Source organism: Pan paniscus, chromosome 9, assembly GCF_029289425.2.
Source record: "Pan paniscus chromosome 9, NHGRI_mPanPan1-v2.0_pri, whole genome shotgun sequence".
Classification (NCBI taxonomy): Eukaryota; Metazoa; Chordata; class Mammalia; order Primates; family Hominidae; genus Pan; species Pan paniscus.
In genome coordinates this window covers 18,451,662-18,472,265 of record NC_073258.2, presented here as the reverse complement: position 1 = coordinate 18,472,265, position 20,604 = coordinate 18,451,662, and the positions used below count along the sequence as shown (strand labels likewise).

Sequence of the window (20,604 nt, the reverse complement as noted above, 5' to 3'; positions counted from 1 at the left end):
ATCCATATTGTAGCATACATTAAAATATAATTTTATTGCTGAATAATATTCCATTGTGTATATATATATATATATATATATATACACACACATATATATATACAGACCACATTTTGTTTATCTGTTCATCTGTTGATAGGCACTTAGTTTGTTTCTACCTTTTGGCTATTATGAATAATACTTCTGTGAATATGGTTATAGAAATGTTTGTTAGAGTCCCCACTTTCAATCCTTTTAGATATATACCTGTGAGTTGAATTAATGGATTATATGAAGTTCTATGTTTAAACTTTTGAGAAACCACCAAATTGTTTTCCACAGTAGCCGTGCCATTTTATATTCCCATGAGAAATGTAAGAGGGTTCCAATTTCTTCACATTCTTGCTAACACTTGTTATTTTCAACTAAAATTTTTTATTATTATCATCCCAGTAGGTGTGAAGTGGTATCTCGCTGTGATTTTGATTTACATTTCCTTAATGATTTATGATGCTGATCATCTTTTCATGTCCTTATTGGCCATTTGGATATCTCCTGTGGAGAACTGTCTATTCAAGTAGTTTTCCCATTTTTGAGTTGGGCTTTTGTTGTTGAGTTTCAGTTCTTTGTGTATTGTGGATATTAATACCTTATCAGATATATCATTTGCAAATATTTTCTCCCATTCTGTAATTTGTCTTTTAGCATTCTTCATAGTATCTTTTTATACACTAAAGTTCTTAATTTTGATGGAGTCCAATTTATCCATTTTTTCCTTTAGTGCCTGTGCTTTTGATGTTATATCAATGAAATCATTGCCAAATCCAATGTCATAAAGATTTACCACTATGTTTTCTTCTAAGGGTTTAATTTTTTTAGCTTCTAAGTTTATGTCTTTGATTCATTTGAGTTGATTTTTGTATACTGTGTAAGGTAAAACCTTTTTCTATTGTTTTACATCTTTTGCACATGGATGTCCAGTTTTCCCCACACCATTTGTTGATAAGACTATCCCTTCCCCCGTTCAATGGTTTTTGCACCTTTGTCAAAAATCAATCAACTATATATGTAAAGGTTTTAATTTTGAGCTTTCTATTATATTTAATTGGTAGATATGTATATATATATACACACACACATATGTATATATATATGTCTCCTTATGCCAGTACCATCCTGTTTTAATTGCTGTAGCTTTGTGTTAAAATTTGAACTATGAGCTTTCCAACTTTATTCTTCTTTTTCAAGATTGTTTTAGTTATTGAGACCTCTTGTAATTCCATATTAATTTGTGAATTGGCTTTTCCATTTCTGTGAAATAGGTTGTTGTAATTTTGATAGGGATTGCTTTGAATCTGCAGGTTGCTTTGGGTAGTATTGCCATCTTAACAGTGTTAAATCTTCCTACCCATGAGCACAGATGCTTTTCCATTTATTTATGTCATCTTTAATTTCTTTCAAAAACGTTTTATAGTTTTCAGCATACAAGTCTTTCATCTCCTTGGTTAGATTTATCCCTAAGTGTTTAGTTCTTTTTAATACTTTCGTAAATGAAATTGTTTTCTTAATTTTCTTTTGGGTTGTTCGTTGCTGATGTTTAGAAACACAGCTGATACTTGTGTGTTAAGCTTATACTCTGCAACTTTGCTGAATTTATTAATTCTAGTAGCTTTCTCAGGGACTCTTTGGGATTTTCTATATATAGGATTATGTCATTTGCAAATACAAATAGTTTTACCTCTCCCTTACCAATTTGATACATTCTATTTCTTTTTCTTGTCTAATAGCAGTGGCTAGCACTTCCACTACAAGACTGAATAGCAGCAGTGAAAGTGAACATTATATTCTTGTTCTCGATCTTAAGGGGAAAGCTTTCAGTCTTTCACCATTGAATATGAAGTTAGCTGTGGATGTTTGTTTGTTTGTTTAACAAACAGGGTCTAGCTCTGTTGTCCAGGCTAGAATTAAGAGGTATGATCATAGTTCACTGTGGCCTTGAACTCCTGGCTTCAAGCAATCTTTCTACCTCAGCCTCCCAAGTAGCTGGGACTATAGGCATGTGCCACCACACTTGGCCAGCTGTAGGCTTTTTATAAATAGGTTTCATCATGCCGAGGTCTTTTTCCTCTATTACTAGTTTTCTGAGAATTTTTTATGATGGAATAATATTAGATTTTTGTCAGATGCCTATTTTGTGTCAATTGAGATGATCATGTTGGTTTTTTTTCCCTTTGTTCTATTAATGTAATGCTTGACACTGATTTGATCCCTTGCATTCTTGGGATAAATTCCACTTTGCCCTGGTAAGTAATTCTTTTAATATGCCATTGGATTTGTTTTGCTAATATTTTGTTGAAGATTTTTATATCTATATTTATATGGGATAGTGGACTGTAACTTTCTTTTCCTGTGATATCTTTATCTGGTTTTGGTATCAAGATAATGTTAGCCTTATAAAATGAATTAGAAGTACTCCCTCCTCTTCATTTTTTTTTGTAAGAGTTTGAAAAGGATTGGTATTAATTCTTCTTTAAACATTTGGCAGAATCCATTGGTAAAGCCATCTAGGCCAGGGCTTTTCCTTACTGGGAGGTCTTTGATCATTGATTCATTGTCTTTACTTGTTATAGGTCTGTTGAGGTTTTCTATTTCTTCTTGGGTAATTTTCATGTTTTAAGGAATTTGTCCATTTCTCCTAGGTGTTGAATTGGTTAATGTACAATTGTTATGACTGCATAATTATTCAGGGCTTCTTTTTAATTTCTTTGTTTTAGTTAGCATTTATTGAGCACCATTTGTTTTCCAAGATAACCCCCAACCTGTGTATGTGTGTGTGTGTATGTGTGTAATCTCATTTAATAACCCCCAACCTGTGTATGTGTGTGTGTGTGTATGTGTGTAATCTCATTTAATTTTCATAACAACTCTTAGATATAAGTGGTAATAAATTGTATCATCTCTGCTTTATTAAAAGAAAATAAGAAACTGATACTCAAAAAAGTTAACTTTTCCAAGAGTTCCACATCTTGAAATAGTGGAGATAGAATTCAGACTGAAGTTCTCTGATTTGACACTTCATACTCTTGGGGCCTTGGTCTAAGTATGTGTGATCTTAAGAAAATCTGACCTTTTCGCAGTGAATAAAATGTAATTTTTACATGTGGTGTTATGCAAATGACATCTTGTAAAGTCACTCATTTCTGTCTCTTCCAGAGTATTTCAAAGCAGAGATATGAACTGCTATTGTAATAGTTGATTATTTAAATATATCTACTCAGAATCAAAGCATTTCTGAGGTTCTTCAGATTAGCACCCTAATTTTTAAATCGGTGTTGGGGTCCAGGAAGAAAATATGTTCAGCTGTGTAAACTAACCTAGTTTTTTAAAGGTCTATAATCTTAACTGTGTTCTCCTCTGTACATGGAGGCTATATCATTGATGAGCTATCATGAAGGCATGAACTTTGAGAGTTTATTTTTTAATTTTTAATTTTTATTTGTTTCATTTTTTGAATTTCAATAGTGGTGATTTCTGAGATTTTGATGCACCCATCACCCAAGCAGTGTACACTGTACCCAATATGTAGTCTTTTATACCTCGCTATCCCCCAACCTTTCCCCCAATCCCCAAAGTTCAATGTGTCATTCTTATGCCTTTGCATTCCTCATAGCTTAACTCTCACATGTGAGTGAGAATACGATGCTTGGTTTTCCATTTCTGAGTTACTTCACTTAGAATAATAATCTCCAATTCCAACCAGGTTGCTGTGAATGCCATTCTTTCATTCCCTTTTATGGCTGAGTAGTATTCCATGGTGTATATATATACACCACATTTTCTTTATCCATGCGTTGATTGATGAGCATTTGGGCTGTTTCCATATTTTTGCAACTGCAAATTGTGCTGCTGTAAACATGCATGTGCAAGTATCTTTTTCATGTAGTGACTTCTTTTCCTCTGGGTAGATACCTAGTAGTGGGATTGCTGGATCAAACAGTAGGTCTACTTTTAGTTCTTTAAGGACTCTTCATACTCTTTTTCATAGTGTTTGTACTAGTTTACATTCCCAACAGTGTAAAAGTGTTCCCTTTTCACCACATCCACGCCAGTATCATTATTTATTTATTTTTTTTATTATGACCATTCTTGCAGGAGTGAGGTGGTATTGCATTGTGGTTTTGATTTGCACTTCCCTGACAATTAGTGATGTTGAGCATTTTTTTATATGATCATTGGCCATTTGTGTATCTTCCTTTGAGAATTGTCTATTCATGTCCTTTGCCCACTTTTTAATGGGATTGTTTGTTTTTTTTCTTGCGATTTGTTTGAGTTCTTTGTAGATTCTGGATATTAGTTCTTTGTTGGATGTATAGATTGCGAAGATTCTCTCCCACTCTGTGGGTTGTCTGTTAACTCTGCTGATTATTTCTTTTGTTGTGCAGAAGCTTTTTAGTTTAATTAAGTCCCATCTATTTATCTTTGCTTTTGTTGCATTTGCTTTTGGGTTCTTGGTGATGAATTCTTTGCCTAAGCCAATGTCTAGAAGGGTTTTTTCCAATGTTATCTTCTAGAATCTTTATGGTTTCAGGTCTTAGATTTAAGTCTTTGATCCATCTTGAGCTGAATTTTTTTACAAGGTGAGAGATGAGGATCCAGATTCATTCTACGTGTGGCTTGCCAATTATTCCAGCATCATTTGTTGAATAGGGTGTCTTTCCCCATTTTATGTTTTTGTCTGCTTTGTTGAAGATCAGTTGGCTGTAAGTATTTGGCTTTATTTCTGGGTTCTCTATTCTGTTCTATTGGTCTATGTGCCTATTTTCATACCAGTACCATGCTGTTTTGGTGACTATGGCCTTATAGTATAGTTTGCAGTCAGGTAACGTGGTGCCTCCAGATTTATTCTTTTTGCTTAGTCTGTCTTTGGCTATGCAGGCTCATTTTGGTTTCATGTATATTTTAGGATTCTTTTTACTAGTTCCTTGAAGAATTATAGTGGTATTTTTATGGGAATCACATTGAATTTGTACATTGCTTTTGGCAGTATAGTCATTTTAAAAATATTGATCCTACCCAACCATGAGCATGGGATGTGTTTCCATTTGTTTATATAATCTATGATTTCTTTCAGCAGTGTTTTGTAGTTTTCTTGTAGAGGTCTTTCACATCTTTAGTTAGGTATATTCCTAAGTATTTTATTTTATTGCAGCTATTGTGAAAGGGGTTGAGTTCTTGATTTGATTCTCAGCTTGGTCACTGTTGGTGTATAGCAGAGCCAGTAAGTTGTGTACATTAATTTTGTATCCTGAAACTTTGCTGAATTCATTTACCAGTTCTAGGAGCTTTTTGGATTAGTCTTTAGGACTTTCTAGGTATACAATCATATCACGAGCAAACAGCGACACTTTGACTTCCTTTTTACCGATTTGGATGCCCCTATTTTCTGTCTGTTGTCTCATTGCTCTTGCTAGGACTTCCAGTACTATGTTGAATAGAAGTGGTTAAAGTGGGTATCCTTGTCTTGTTCCAGCTTTTAGGGAGAATGCTTTCAACTCTTTCTCATTCACTATAATGTTCGCTGTGGGTTTGTTGTAGATGGCTTTTATTGCTTTAAGGTATGTCCCTTCTATGCTAATTTTGCTGAGGGTTTTAATCACAAAGGGATGTTGGGATTTTGTTAAATGCTTTTTCTGCATATATTGAGATGATCATGTGAGTTTTATTTTTAATTCTGTTTATGTGGTGTATCATGTTTATTGATTTCCATATGTTAAGCCATCCCTGCCATCCCTAGTATGAAACTGAGGATTTTTAAAATCAATTTTATGTAATGGGGATGAATTTATGTGAGTTCATTCACACTCACTTATTTAATTGCCATTGTGACAAATTCCACAGATTTTCGGATGATTGGTCAAGGGTTTGGATGCAGCTGTGAAATAAGTGAAGAAAGTAAGGTTGAGCCTTGATTCTTAGCTTTCTTAAAGGTAGAAAAAACACTGCAGATGATCTTAGAAGAAATTCTGAGGTCAAGACCCTTTTCATCATTGATCTATTCTTTGACGGATAGAAAGGGAGAAATTTAGCAGGAGAAATAACAACATAGTGATCTCAGCAATATATATTATAATCCTTGCTAATTTTATTTTTCATTTGTCCTCAGGACAAATTGAAGCTTTTGTGTCATCTATTACCTGCTAACATTTACTACAGTGTGGTTTCGCATAAAGACAAATTCAGACTTATGGCATTCCCTCAGAGTGTAGAGGAATTGTAATATTTTGCTGTACCAAATGCGTGCATCCAGGCAAGATCCATGCTAAGTGGTATGTTCAAGTTTGCATCAGTGGTTGTGATTCAAATATGTTCATATTGTAACAAGAATGGCTGTAGCTCATAAAGGTGGGCTCTACAGTTGTTTGGCAACTTATTATCATTTTATGATGCTGGCACACAATAATTTTTGAGTTAGTTAGGGATGTGTAACATATTTTTCTTCTGTTATGGAGGCTGGGAAATGAGGTATGAGACTGAAGAATCTTTTGTCCTGTCTTCTAGTTCTGTTTTATTTTTTTTCTCTCTCTACTCCTTCCAAACTTTCTAAATTATTTCTTCAATGTGTTAACATCTGAAGTTACTATCTCAGGATACTGCAACTATCCCAGTCCTTTGTCTTTCTGAAGAATGAAAGTAAATTGACAGACTTTTACCCATGGGATTTTTGGCTTTTTTTTTTAAAAGGTAGACTTTATATCTGAATTATTCGAATTAAAAGCATTATTGCAGGAGGTAGCCTGAATCTAATGGGTTGTAGGTTCTTAGTACAAGCTCCCCTTCTCCTGCCGTTAAGTTTTACTAATTTTCTGCTTCATGTCAGTTTCTATGAAAATTTAAGAATTTATTTTCTCTCATTTAGGGACTCTTGCTGTTTTGATTCCAAAGGAATGCTGCCTATTCTGACAAGTGAAACTAATGTCAAGCAAATTTTCCATAAGTTTTAAATCCTATTTTGTCTTTGTTTTGTACTCTTATGATAAAAACTGTCAGTTGAAATACGTAGAAAGCTGGAAAATGGATTTACAGAATGGACATTATTTCTCAAATTGGTTTTTTAAAGTTGTCTTCTTACACTAGAGGTAGCAAGGGCCAGATTACAGTAGTGCATAAAGCCAACCTGTTTCAACAAGCTTCACCTTCCATGTACAAATTTTAAAAGAATGGGTCCTCATGAAAGCATTTCAAATCCAGAGACAAATTTGAAAAAAATTGCTACAACATGTTGACTGATTCCTTGCCAAGTCAGGCACTGAGAACTTTTTCTTGATTGACTTACACAGAAAATTAGAGCAGCATAAGGGAAACATGCAACTTTGTTATTAAAAAACTAAACTTCACAATACCCTTAAATCCCTCTCCCTCTTAAATTTTTCTTTTCTACTTGTAATCTCCCTCTTCTTCTCCCTCATCTTCTACCCCTCCTGCCTTGTCCTTGTTCTCTTTCTTCTAATCATTCTCTGTTATATACTCTGTTGCTCTAATGTATTCATTTTTACTTTTAATGTTGAAACAATGATATGTTATGGAGAAATAGCTTTCTAAAGATTATATTCACGTATACAGATTCAAAGAAGGATAAAAGTTAAAAATGTTTTTAAAATATGCCTGTCAGCAGTGGAAAGAAAGCTGTTTGTAGCCAGCAGGTGAGCTGGAAAGTACTATAGGGTGTGGTAGAGATAGTAATAAATTAACTGGCAAGCCAAAAGCTGTAAAAAAAAAAAAAAAAAAGCTATTTCATAGCACAGAAGCATGACAGCTATGAAAAAAGGAGTGCCCCAGGGAATTCTTTTAGAGTTTGATTTTTTTTAAAATATGTTTGACATGAAAAATGTTTTAGTACAAATAAAGCAACTGGTATTAAACTTACAGGGAGGGGGGTTGTGGTTTAGAGTTAGTATGAATAATGCATGATATTTAAAGAAAGAACAGCTCTAAAATGTTCCAGGAGCAGTCCATGTCGATGGTTAGAATGGTGATTTTTTTTCCCCTATTTTTGAAGCATCATTAATTCAGCATCGTTTTGTGATTTTTTTAAAACTTGATATCTACCAAAGAAATACTATTTGACTTAGATTAGGATATTCTTCCTTCAGATAATTTAGTTTAAATATCAAGAAGATCAGTAGAATTGTTTAAGCATAAAGTGACAGTCATTTACTATAAAAAATAATTTGGCCTAGTTATCTTTTTTAAAAAGCTCATATAGTACTGCAAACCAAAATCAACCTCATGGAAGGAGAAAAACAAGATCAGATATTTTGAACATTACTCCATAGGAGACCAGCACAATATAATGTTAGTGAATGCATTGTAGCAGCGCTCCATATGCAATCAGAAGCCAATTGTTACTGGACTGTGTACAAGCACACACTGTGCTCAATGGTCTGATGAGGTATTATGGATATGATGCAAAGAGACTGTGTAGATTAGAAGCTAACAATTTGTTAAAAGTGAAAGCAACTTAACATTTACATTGGGCCAGCTGAGTAGCATTTCATATGGCAAGCAGGATGAGTTCCCAGGAACCAGAGTCACCAGGAAGGCTCCAGGTATTCGTGTCCATACCCCAACTCCAAAAAAAGTTTTCTTGCTTTACAGTTGACTGCCTTTATTACTGAGATTCTTTCTAAGCTGTCTATTCATTATTACATTCAGCTTTCAGTGTGGAAAGTTCATGCAAAACAACATGATTATTATAAATGTCAAAAATGTGTGGAGGAACAGCCTATTAAAATATAGCCTAGAGATATTACATAACGCTGACTTTAAATAAGTAGCTGAAGCCAAAGTGATACTCCATTAAATCACTGATATTGTGAAATTTATCCACACATACTAATTTTTATTTCAGTTACCTCTGTCATGATATGTTTCTCCTTACTTTGTTTTGGTTCTTCAGGTTACTGCACACAGCCTGTGTTCTTAGGTCACAGAAGGTACTTCCGTCTCCCTTTTTAGGAATGATCTGAAGTCAGAAACACATTAAGATATAGCATTCATCTCTGCTGAACCATACTCACTCTTTAACAGGTGTTTAGTACAGATATTCCATGTAAAATGCGCATTTATTTAATCAAAGCATCATTAAAATATGTTTGATAAGTGCTTAGTATGCATGATTCTGTACTAGGATCCACCAGTACAGTACCAGAGGTTAATCCAGACAAACGTGGTTTCTACACTTATGGGGATACCAGACATTTCACAGAATGCTGGAAGATAAGATTAGCTGTCCTCTCGGCCCTATCATACTGAAGAGGTTGTATTTTTTAATTTTTAAACTTGTTTAATAAATAAAGTTTAGAATTATGAGCAGTCAATAGCTCAGAGCCCTTTTTGGACTCTAATACTCTGCTTTGCCTACCAAGCCAAAACTTTTTGTTGTTCTAATATAAAAGCCTTAATGCTTTCCCAGTGTACTGAGTGTCAGCCTGGCTTCAAGATATTTTTTTACTCTTAAAAAATGATGTATTACAAGATTCGCAATGGAGTGAACATGCTTGAATTGCACATTTAAGTTTTTTTAACATCACATTCATGTTTTGCCAGTTTGCCTACCAGCTATCTGTTAACAAAAAGTTCCAAGGCAGCACTGCAAGTCTGTGCCCAACTAAGCCTTTTGTTTCTGCAGATGTTTGGGCTTAGAGCAATGTTGTAAAGCTCAGGCAATCCAAGGACCATGTTTGTACTTGTCTGCTGCAATTCCCTGTGCATTGTCTAAACCTGTATGCATTGTTCTTTCCGACAGGTGATAACTACCCCGTACAGTTCATTCCATCAACAATGGCAGCTGCTGCTGCTTCTGGACTCAGCCCTTTACAGCTCCAGGTAAGTGCCAGAAGAAAAAAATGTGGGATATGAGCCAGTACTTTAGTGGAAAACTGCTAACCAGCTGTATGCTAAATAATGGCCTGAATGTTAAATAATTTTTAAAGCATAGCCCAGAAGGATTAACACCTTATTTGCTTACCGTAATGCAAATAGAAGAGAAAACTGCCAGTTTCAATATTTTTAAAGGAAAAGATCACATTAGGACTTAATACTATGTATTCTCTATCAGATGAGTGAATAGTTTTACAATTTCAATGGCTAGTTGTTACTGCATACATGTTAGCTTTTTCCTTGTTAGTTTTTCATCTGTGTCTCCACTTATGTCCAGATTAGCTTTTGCATATAAAAATTGAAACAAAAATGATGTTGGATATTTTTTCCTTCTTGTAGCTCATAGAATAAGGCGTTGTTATTTTCAAATTACATGATAATTATTTTGTAAATTGTAAATGCATTGCTCCTTAATATGTGTATCCTCACCCTTTCTAGGGTCAAAAGTCAGGGCATGGTGTCTGATAAATTTTGCATTGGTGTTTCTTATTTATAAAGCTAAACTTGGGGGGAAAGTGTTTTGGAAGCTGATTGAAAAATCATTTACACCTTATCTTCTTCACAGTAAAGTGAGTTTGGAATAGGAATAGCTGATCATTATACCCTTCTACTACTACCACTTGAATGGGAGGTTGACTTTGAATATGAATGTATATTTGTATTAATAAAAACAAAAAGCTGAGATCATTAAAATAAGTCAAACATTCAGTATTTGGATATTTAGAGAATATAAGATAATCAACAACTTGACTTCAATATAGTAGAAAGTTTTATTAAAGATAGTTTTTATTCTTAAAATATACTGTAATTATTTTTGAGTTTTCTTAAATTATCTACAAAATAGCATCTGGTGAAGCATTTTTATTTTTGTGTTGCTAGTCTCTATGTGACTTGAACATAAAAAGTATACAACTATTGTCCCATGAAAAAACATCATTTTGAATGTTTCCAACTGGATCTGCAAATAAAGAATTTCTGCAATACTTTGAGAAATTTTGTCATGAGTGATGATCCAGGAAGTTATAAAGATGTAACCCATTATGGGCTGCCTAGCAGAGCTAGAAATTTCGCCTAAGAAGAGCAGCAACCTCGCCTCTCTTGCAAACCTTCACCTTTCACGCTACTAACACTGAAACCTACTATAGTTGGTGCAAGTCTAAAAAGAACCCTCACTATTATAAACCTAATATATTTCTTCTCTTCCTATAGCTGTGCTATTGAGTATCTTTTTGAGTCAGAGGCAGAAACAAGAAATCAGTGCCACTGTTTGATACTGTAACCAAATTTCTGTAAAAGAAAGAAACTGAGTCTTAAACTTTCTACTTTCTATTTTTTGATGTGGTCAATACCCTGGATTTAGAAATATGTATTCTGTTTCATGAGTTCTGACAGTATGTTTTGTCTTTTTTTTTTTTTCTGAATATGCTACTAAACAGAAGGGTCATGTCTCCCACCCACAAATTAACCAAAGGCTAAAGGGCCTAAGTGACCGTTTTGGCAGGAATTTGGACACCTTTGAACATGGTGGTGGCCACTCTTACAACCACAAACAGATTGAGGTATGAATGCTTCCATTGATGCTTCATTGGGTTGGGGACTGGATTGTTCAGTCATACTCTAGGCTTTTTTTTTTTTTTTTTTTTAAAGTGGCAAACACTCAACCTAAACACTGAACTTAATCTTTCCCTTTTTCTCATTCCTAAGGAGGCTCTTCTTTTGCCCCTTTTCTTTCAGAGAAAAAAGCAAATCCCAAAGCAATGCCCCTGAATTAAGGTTGTTCTTTGCCATATATATTCACACAAAAGCTTTACATTATAAGTGTCTTCAAAACCATGTTTCTTCCCTCACTCTTTTATATTTTCTTGTGTATAGTGTTGTATAGTATTTTTTAAAAAATACTTAAACATTAAAAAATTATTCGACCGTAGAATAACCCTGTAAATTTGATCAAATATAATTCTGCTTGTATAGATAAAACAGCTGAGGTTTGGAGAGGTTAAGTTATTTAACCAAGGCTATAAAATATTCGTTGAGTCAAGGTTATTGCCCAGGATTTCTAATTCTACGTACTTAGTTTTCTCAGAATGAAGTAGGGGTGGGTGCCTGGGCCTGGATGATTGCTTTTTCCAAGACAAACTTCTGTAGCATTCTTTTCATATTTCACCTTCCGGTAGAGTCCTTTGTTGTTTTGTTGGGATATTCTTACCACTGAGAGAAGATGGCTTATGAAAACCAAGACCTTTTCTTCTATAAGAACCCAGTCCTTCTCTCTCCAATTTCATGCTTAATTCCTTTTCTGCCTCACTGGGGTCCCTCACTGGGACTCTCATATTGGAGAATTTCCAGCTATCTGCTGAATTTTTTAAAAAGTGGATACAGTTTACCTCAAACCGAAACACACTTTAATTCTCTGGGTTAGATATAATAGCAGATTTTATAGTCCATCCTAGGATGGGAAACTCAACCCAAAAATGAAAATAATTGCATCTAGCAAGATGTATGTTTAGCTTCTGATGGCTCTGCTGGTCTGTATAGCTCAAACACTATGTAGTCAATGAAAGGTCCCTTTGACATTACCTTTTCTGCTGCTTGTGAATCTACCTTTTTGGAAAATGATAGGGAATGATCACTCCTAAGAAAAGGAAGAGACAAGACCAAAGACCCCCTTGGAAGTAGCCTAAGGTAGAATTCCAGAGCTTGTTAACTGCCTCCCTCTTTTCTTTTGCTTTGACATAAGAGGTAGAGAGGGGGTTTCCACTCAGACATGATTAGACACATACTTTCAGAATATCTCCTGCCTTCTATACAGACAGAAGAAATTTCTAAGGCTTTCTTTTGGCTGTAGAGTGAGTACCACATTTCTGGGCATTCTGAAAATCTATGCCTAGGAGAGCTAGACAGAAATGACTGGACATTAGGAACAAGTTTATATGTGTGATGACAACTAGCAAGCTTATCTACTCAGGACAGTCAGCTTGAGAGCTTTTAAATGCCTGGAAGAATGAGAAATTAGGTAGCCTTGGCTCAAACTCAAGACTTCCTCTCCTGCTGGACTTTTCTGTTTCCTCTCCTGGTGGGACTTTTCTTTCTCTCCTGTTGGACTTTCCTGTTGGACTTTTCTTTTGGATTTTCTGTTGAAGTGTTGTGTTCTATCCCATCAATCTTCCCTTAGCCAGGTTTCTACCCAGTCTCTTCTTTTGCCTAATTTTTCACTCAGATCGGCTTCTCTCCCACCCCCCACTCCCAACCCCCACACCATCACTGATCCCTGATGTGTCAAATCTGGCTTCTGTTGGGTTTCTGGAAACCATGATGTCATGCATATGAGTGTCAGAGCTCTGTAGTGCCGTAGTGATGCTGATCTAGAAGCACTGCATATGTCACGTGTCTGTCACTTTAATTAGGCTAAACAGGTAAACTATTAATGCAAGAGCCTTCATAGCTTTGCAGTTTAAATCTGGATGCTTTGATAGTTTCCTCAGTTTTTATTTACTCTTGCTCTGTTCTATTACCTCCTATTTTTGCACCTTTTTCCTGCATGTCAGGAAACCTTTGATCTGTTTGCTCATGTGGACACTGGTTAGAAAAGATCGACCTTGTTTAAAAGATGGGTTTCCCAAACTTTCCTAGTATGAGTATAGCATGTTTATTGGGACATCCGTGAATAGCATAGTAGACACCCATATCTAAGGTGCTAGATAGTAACATTTTAAATCTTGAGCGAGGGTAGAGGGATATTTTAATAATATCTTGGTTTATTGTTATTTAAATCTGCTTTCTTTTCTAGCTAGGGTCTTCTCCCCTCCTTTGATAAGCTAAAATGTCACAGTTATGTCAAGAAACATGATCATGATAAACTATTGCTACTTAGAAAGCATTACAATGATATTAACTGGTTTTATTTCTAAACAGAGATTCTTAGGAGGGAAAGCTTATAACACATATACTCCCCCACCCCACTGCATGCATTACTCAGAAATGGTGTTCTCTACTTCATGTTACAGTTAATTTGTCCTTCAAAGGTTGTCATTTCTAAAATTAATGAGCCTAGGTAAATCTTAACAACATTTGGTATATATTAAGTATACCCTGAAATTTTATCAAGTAGAGAAAGGTTATTTAAAATTGAAAGACTCTCCTTATATTAGCATATGCCATTACTTTCTTTCTTTAAAATAAGGAAGATTCTGTAAAGACCATTTTTTAAAATACTACTGTGCTGATCTAAGGCATGGTTTTCTCTGCCTCAGGGGCACAATATTAGGAGAAAGAAGGCCAAAGAGTGCTATTTTTAGTTGAACAGTTCAGCAGATGCAGGCATGAATACTCATATATCTGAAGGTTGAGGGGTTTGAACCATTAATTTTGATAATTTATTAAACCCTGGGAACAATCAGAAACTGTAACTCTAAGGTTACAATGCTTTTGACCTTTAGAGAACAGAGGGCAGTTGCTACAGTAAACAATATATTATACTGCTGCTTATTCCAGTTCTCTCACCCGTATAAATTTCAGGACCAGTTGCCATTTGCTTTCTTCAGCTATGTTAGCATTGGTCCTTAAGTAAGTCAAAAAGAATGTTAAGGAAAGGGAACCAGTATAATGAGGCAGTCATGTAAATTTAGCCTTTAAATAGTGATGATGTTAGATTGTTTCTGAAGAAATATTGTCGTGGGAACTAAGCTCTGGATGACTTTTTTTTTTTAATGAAAAAGGGACTTCAGTGTATTTATTCATTTTATATGGTTATTTTCAATATGATAGACCCTTAATTTTGTTTTGTTTTGTTTTGTTTTTAATGGGGAGTAGTGTTGCCTCATAGTTGTAGCTTATATTAAACAAAATCTGGTACCATATGCAAAGTGATCCACCTGCCTCATGCCTTCTTATTAAATGATGCATGCTTCTCTTTAGCAAATACAGCAGTTAGATATCACACAGCTTAAGAATTTCTAATTAAAATATCTCCATGTGTCAGCATATTGGTAATGTATTATTTTAATCCATTTATTTTGTTTATGAAACAGTGACATATGTTTAGATTGTGAAATATATGAGCCTTAAAAATCACTTTATTGAAGAAAATTAATTCCTACTATACTGTCTCAGTAATGTGTTCACTCACCCAGTCAGTCACTGGCGGCACTGCCAGTCTTAATGTTGGGTAGACATTAAGACTTACCAGTTACATCCACATAACAGTCTTGGAAGGAAGCGTATCAGTTCTTTTTCTTAGCATCAAATAATAGGGTTATTCTTTTCTTACTATTTTTTCTTACTTATTAATTCAAACCTGTCCCCCCCAAAACACTTTTGTTGCCTTTTTAAAAAAATACAATGAAGGATGGGGCTCAGTATATGTATAAGGGATTCTGAAAGACCAATCAAAATTAAAGCAAGCCAGTTACCTTTTCAAAGTTAGACATAGTAATTTGTTTGTCAGCAGGAAGATGTTTGGGTCAGCCCTGAGATAAAGCGACTGTCAGCAGTTATTCCTCCAAGACAAGTAATTTCACTCAATGTATTACTGACAGATTGCTCACTTCTCTGAATCACCAGAAAAAACAAACTTAATATTGTTACAGGCAGAGTTTCTGTCTTCATTAGCTTCAGAGAATGATTTTTGTCTAGCATTTAAAGTTCACTAAGCTTTAGTTGGAACATATTTTAACAGACTATTTCTTATAATGATAGTATGGATAGTAGCCTAAATGAAAGAATTGTATAAGAAAATTAAAAATGTCAATATAAATGCAATTTTCACTGTTATTTGATGGGTCTTATGTGTAGTTTAGGGGAGATTTGAGGAAAGGAATATAGTTAGAGTCTTAAAGCACTAAGAAAACCTGTCAACCATACGTTATTCTTAAATGAAACTACTGAAGTCTTGCCAAGTTTGCAAAGATGGAGAACAATTGAAGTTTTTGCAAAAATGAATACAAGCACATATTTTATTTAAATGATATTGTCAATTTTTGTGCTACAAATGGAAAGTAAAGAAGTGCCCATCAGCATTGAGAATGCTGTATTTCTATTTCAGTTGCAGCCTGAGTCTTTATGATGTTGTATTTAGAGGCTCTGCACTGTCTGTTGTACCCTGTCTTCTTATTTGCAATTGTAAAGATGCCTCAGTGGTGTGGGGGAATGGGAGGGTGATGGAGTTAGCTTTGCTGGGCAGTCTTGGAAAGTTGCGATTTCTAATAGAGAAGAGGGTTGAATAAATAGATGATTAGGGTGACCTATTACTGGCTACCCAATGGAGAAAGAGGAATGAACTGATTCAAAGCTTGTTTTGAGGATGCCAACCATGGGGCTCTGCTTTGAAGAGAATGCATGCTTTTCTCTTAATCAGCCTTCACTCACCCTTCTGACTCTTTTCTTGATTTTTAAGAGTGTGGTGGAATTTGGGAGGACCATTACAACTAGGCTTAGATGAGCTGTAGGCTAATGGAATTAACTCCATTTATGGAATTAGAACTTTGGATTAGAGTTTCCACTATAACTTTCTTGCTCTGTTGTCTTGCACTGTTACAAAATACCTCCATTTGCAGTTTTTTTCATTGTAAAACGAGCATAATATACATTCTCAGGGTTCTTATAAATGATAAATGCAATAATAAAGCATGTATTAGATTTCCACAAATGTTCCCTGAAACATCATCAGAATAGGTAAAACTTTTCAGTAACCTCAGTAAGCAGTCAATTCTACTGTAGATTTATTGTCTAAAGTACTTCTGATGGGTGGGTCTAACCTACTAGAGTATAAGTTAATTAATTCAGGGAATTTTTTGTCTCTTTTATTTACTGTGGAATCCTTAGCATTGCCTAGCACAGTATTTGGCAAAATGGACGAATTAATGCATTTCATCTTTGGTGGACATCTGGGACCCAAGCTGCTTTGAAAACCTTTTTTTTTTCCGGAAAATATTTGGTTGAGTGCTCTGTCTATAAGAGACACTCTTTTATGTCAACAACTTTTCTAGATAGGCTTCTTAAGAAAAAGTGCAGGTATCAAGTGAATCCTAAATGAGGCTAAAGAAATATAGGTAGATTAGGGAAGGATGCCAAATATAAAGGCAATTCCTAATGCTTAGAAATCTAGCTTGCCATTGTAGTCAGTGAAGCAGAAGTTTATACCCACCCTCAAATTAAAACATTGGATAAACTGGATTTTCTTTTGGAACTTTGCTTTTTATTTGGTTTTAAAGTAATACCTAAAAGTTCAGAGAGTTGGCTCTTCTCACATAAGCTCTGTTAATCACTGTGTTTGAGTTATTTGATTGGTGGGATAGTCAGCTATACTCAAAACCAATGTAGTCCTCTATCTCTCCTGATACAAGATTTTTGTCAACAGTCATTTAGCTCTAGCCCCACTAATTAATCCACTCAATAGGCAGCTTCCAGTGTGTGAACGCATGTAATTACATTTACATAGATTTCTTGTAAGATGTGATGATTTCTAAAATAATGACAGGTATTTTTATTCCTGTTTTACCAAACTGAAGTTTTAAAATATTTTTGGTTGATATTATGTATCATATATCTGCATGTATGTATATGTTGTAATGAGCTACATTGGAATTCTGAGAGATGATGTGATTAAGGATACATTAAAAAGTTTGAAAGCAAAACATTCTAGCATTTTAGAAAATGCTTCACTTCTGTTTCCAACCATGGAATAAGTCAGGATATTCAACATTTAGGAAATTTATATTCAGAAAAATATATGATAAAATATTTGACCTTCCAGGTAACAGAATAGGCAGAACAGGAGAAAGACATTTTTTACGATATTTTAATTAAAAGAGATTGAGAAGCTACAGTTGGATGGTTTCTCCTCACTTCTGACCACTAGAGCTGGCACATAGCTACTACTGTTCTGCCAGTTCCTCTTTTCTGTTTTATTTGTAGAAGAGTTCATATGCTACAGGTAAACTCAGGGAAAATTTATAGTGATTTAAACTCAATGTACTGATTTGAAAACATCTTGCTTTATTTTAGCTGTTCTAGATTATAAAGATTAGGATAATAACTGGATTCTCTTCTGTATCTTCCCAAGCTTAAATGGCATTAATAAAGGATTCTTTTCTCAATTATATGTAAATAAACAAGCACTAAATATGTATCAGGTGCTATGTGGGTAGTATGTGGATTTTAAAAAATCATTATATATGTTCCTACCTTTCATTCTTCTCTTATAATTGGTGACAGCAGTAGAGTCATCTTGAGTCAAATTGAGAGGAACTAATTTAACGCTTTCCCCCCGGTTTTCTAAACATGAATTATTTGATACTGATATTCATTCAATGCATATTTAACCAAGTATTTGCATTTCCATTTAATGGACTAAGAAATGGAACCAAGTTAGAGCCAAATAAATTTCCTAAGGCCTCTCTCTTCATATTCATTTGGAGAAGCAAAGATTTAAACTAGAATTCTTAATTTCCAATAAACTGCATTGAGTTCATTTCTCACTGTGTGTTTCTCTTATAGCACCAGCTACCATACCTGTAACCAACAGGCTACAGGTTGATGTTACAATGTCTATATTAACCTAGACCATAATCCTTGATGCCTTGTCAGCAATTCCCCTAGAGCTATTGACCTTGAATGGTATGAACTAAAACAAAAGTAAATAAGTGACAGATATGTATGAAAAATTTATTGCTTCAAATATATCCGTGTATTTGACTATCTCACACTATACAAAGTGCAAGCCTACAGTGCTCATTTGAAGCCAGTTTGAAATAGAGCTGCTGTCACCCTACAAATTCCCTATCAAGTTTTCCCTCTAATTTAGCTACTCATTTAAATTAAAGAAAGAATGAAGTATTACATCCTTTTAAAATTCTTCTTACTTGAAATCACATGTGGTAGCTCTGAATGTAACTGTTGGAATAACTTAACACTTATTGTATCATTAGAGTTGTGTCAAAATCTACATTTAAAGAGAGTTTATAAATGATCATGCTCAGGAAATTTGAAAAAGGCAGCATACTACATGATTCCAACTATGTGACATCCTGGAAAGGGCGCAACTATGGAGACAGTAAAAATATCAGTGGGTGCCAGGGATTTAGGATGAGGAGAGGGGTGAAAAGGCAGAGCGCAGAGGATTTTTAGTGAAATATTATGTAGTGAAAATATTCTGTATGAGAGTATAATGGTAGATACATGTCATTATACATTTGTCCAAACACATAAAATGTACAACGCCAAGAGTGAACCCTAATGTAAACTCTGGACTTTAGGTGATTATGATGTGTCAATGTAGGCTCATCAATTGTAACAAATATACCACTCAGGTGGGGGCTGTTTATAATGGGGGAGACTGTACATGTATGGGAACAGGGAGTATATGGGAAATCGCTTTACTTTCCTCTTAATTTTGCTGAAAACCTAAAACTACCCTAAAAAAAGTATTTAAGAAAGTTTGCAAGCAAATTGACACAATACATTTAATTCAATTACTCAGCAAAAAAATTTTTTAGCACCTATTATATGCCAGGTCCTGTACTAGACAGCAGTCTTCAGCTGAGGGCAACTTTCCCCACCCCCCACCCTGCCCCACAAGGGTGTGGTTGACAATGTCTAGAGGGTGAGGATGCTGCTGAACACCCTGCAAAGCACAGAACAGCCACCCACAGCAAAGAATTATACAGTCTAAAATTCCAATAGTGCGAAGATTGAGAACACCTATTTTACATACTGGGGACGTATCAATGAATAAAACAAAGTCCCTGCCCTCTGAGAATTTTACCTTCTAGTGGGAGAAGAGAAAATAAGGAAAGGAATATATAATAAAGAAATGAGACTGCAAATCTTACTCATCTTAGCAGAAATATCCTCACCTATCCCATCTGCCTCAATCTGGATGGGAAAATTTTTTAAAATTAAGACCTATTAGACTGTTTATCCTCAGCTTTTTTTCCCTTCACTTTGATATTTAAGACTAAAACTTTTATTCTAGCCAGTCACTTCTGGCTAGAACAGTCACAACTCTCTTCAGTAGTATTAAGCATATCATGTACTCAGGCTGTCAATAAGGGAATATTATTTTTTAGTTTAATAGTATATAAGTCTGCCTTTCACAGTGAAGTAAATATGAAATTTGGTGAGAACCTGGGAACTGTTCATTAGGTTTTATAGGATACTAGTTACCGAAATCTCATAGGATGAATGAAATCATTCTTAGCTATAATTGATGTGTAAATTGGATATTACAAAGGAGACTGAATTTCTTTCTAAAACAAAATTTTTAAAAGAAACATGAGTAGTATTAATATTATATGTGTACACATATATACATACTTATATGTGTACATGTATAAACACATACCTATTTTATAGCCTTTTACAGTTAAAAAACAATTTATATTTAGCCTTTGTGTAAATGTTTTAATATTATTCCCATATTTTGGAAGAAGGAAGTGAAGCTCAGAAGAGTTAAGTGACTTAGACAAGATTACTATTCTAGTAAACAAAATAGGACTGTAATAGATGGTTTAAGTGTATTTTAAATTTTACCTCTTGCTCAGGATTCTTGGCATTAAGCTCTGTTGACTGGTATATAGGAATAGAAGCTTTCTTGTATAATTTATTCTTCTCTTGTTATAATATTCAAGTGAATTAAGGGCAACTTAATTAAATTATAAAAGAGAAAAATTTCAAAGTCAGTATGACATT

The 20,604-nt window shown here is 34.6% G+C and overlaps 1 protein-coding gene across 28 annotated transcripts in view; it reads left to right on the top strand.

The window, feature by feature from the left end:
* The window catches only part of SOX6 (SRY-box transcription factor 6), a 769,230-nt gene that overhangs the window by 629,348 nt on the left and 119,278 nt on the right, over positions 1-20,604 (top strand). For 14 of the 28 annotated variants that reach the window (XM_055094165.2, XM_055094164.2, XM_055094159.2 and 11 more), the window contains 2 exons: positions 9,785-9,864; positions 11,355-11,477. In XM_055094165.2, the coding sequence (XP_054950140.1) occupies positions 9,785-9,864; positions 11,355-11,477 (203 nt within the window). The remainder of the gene's footprint in view (positions 1-9,784; positions 9,865-11,354; positions 11,478-20,604) is intronic. The other 14 variants (XM_057299104.2, XM_057299106.2, XM_055094176.2 and 11 more) reach the window with 1 other exon arrangement.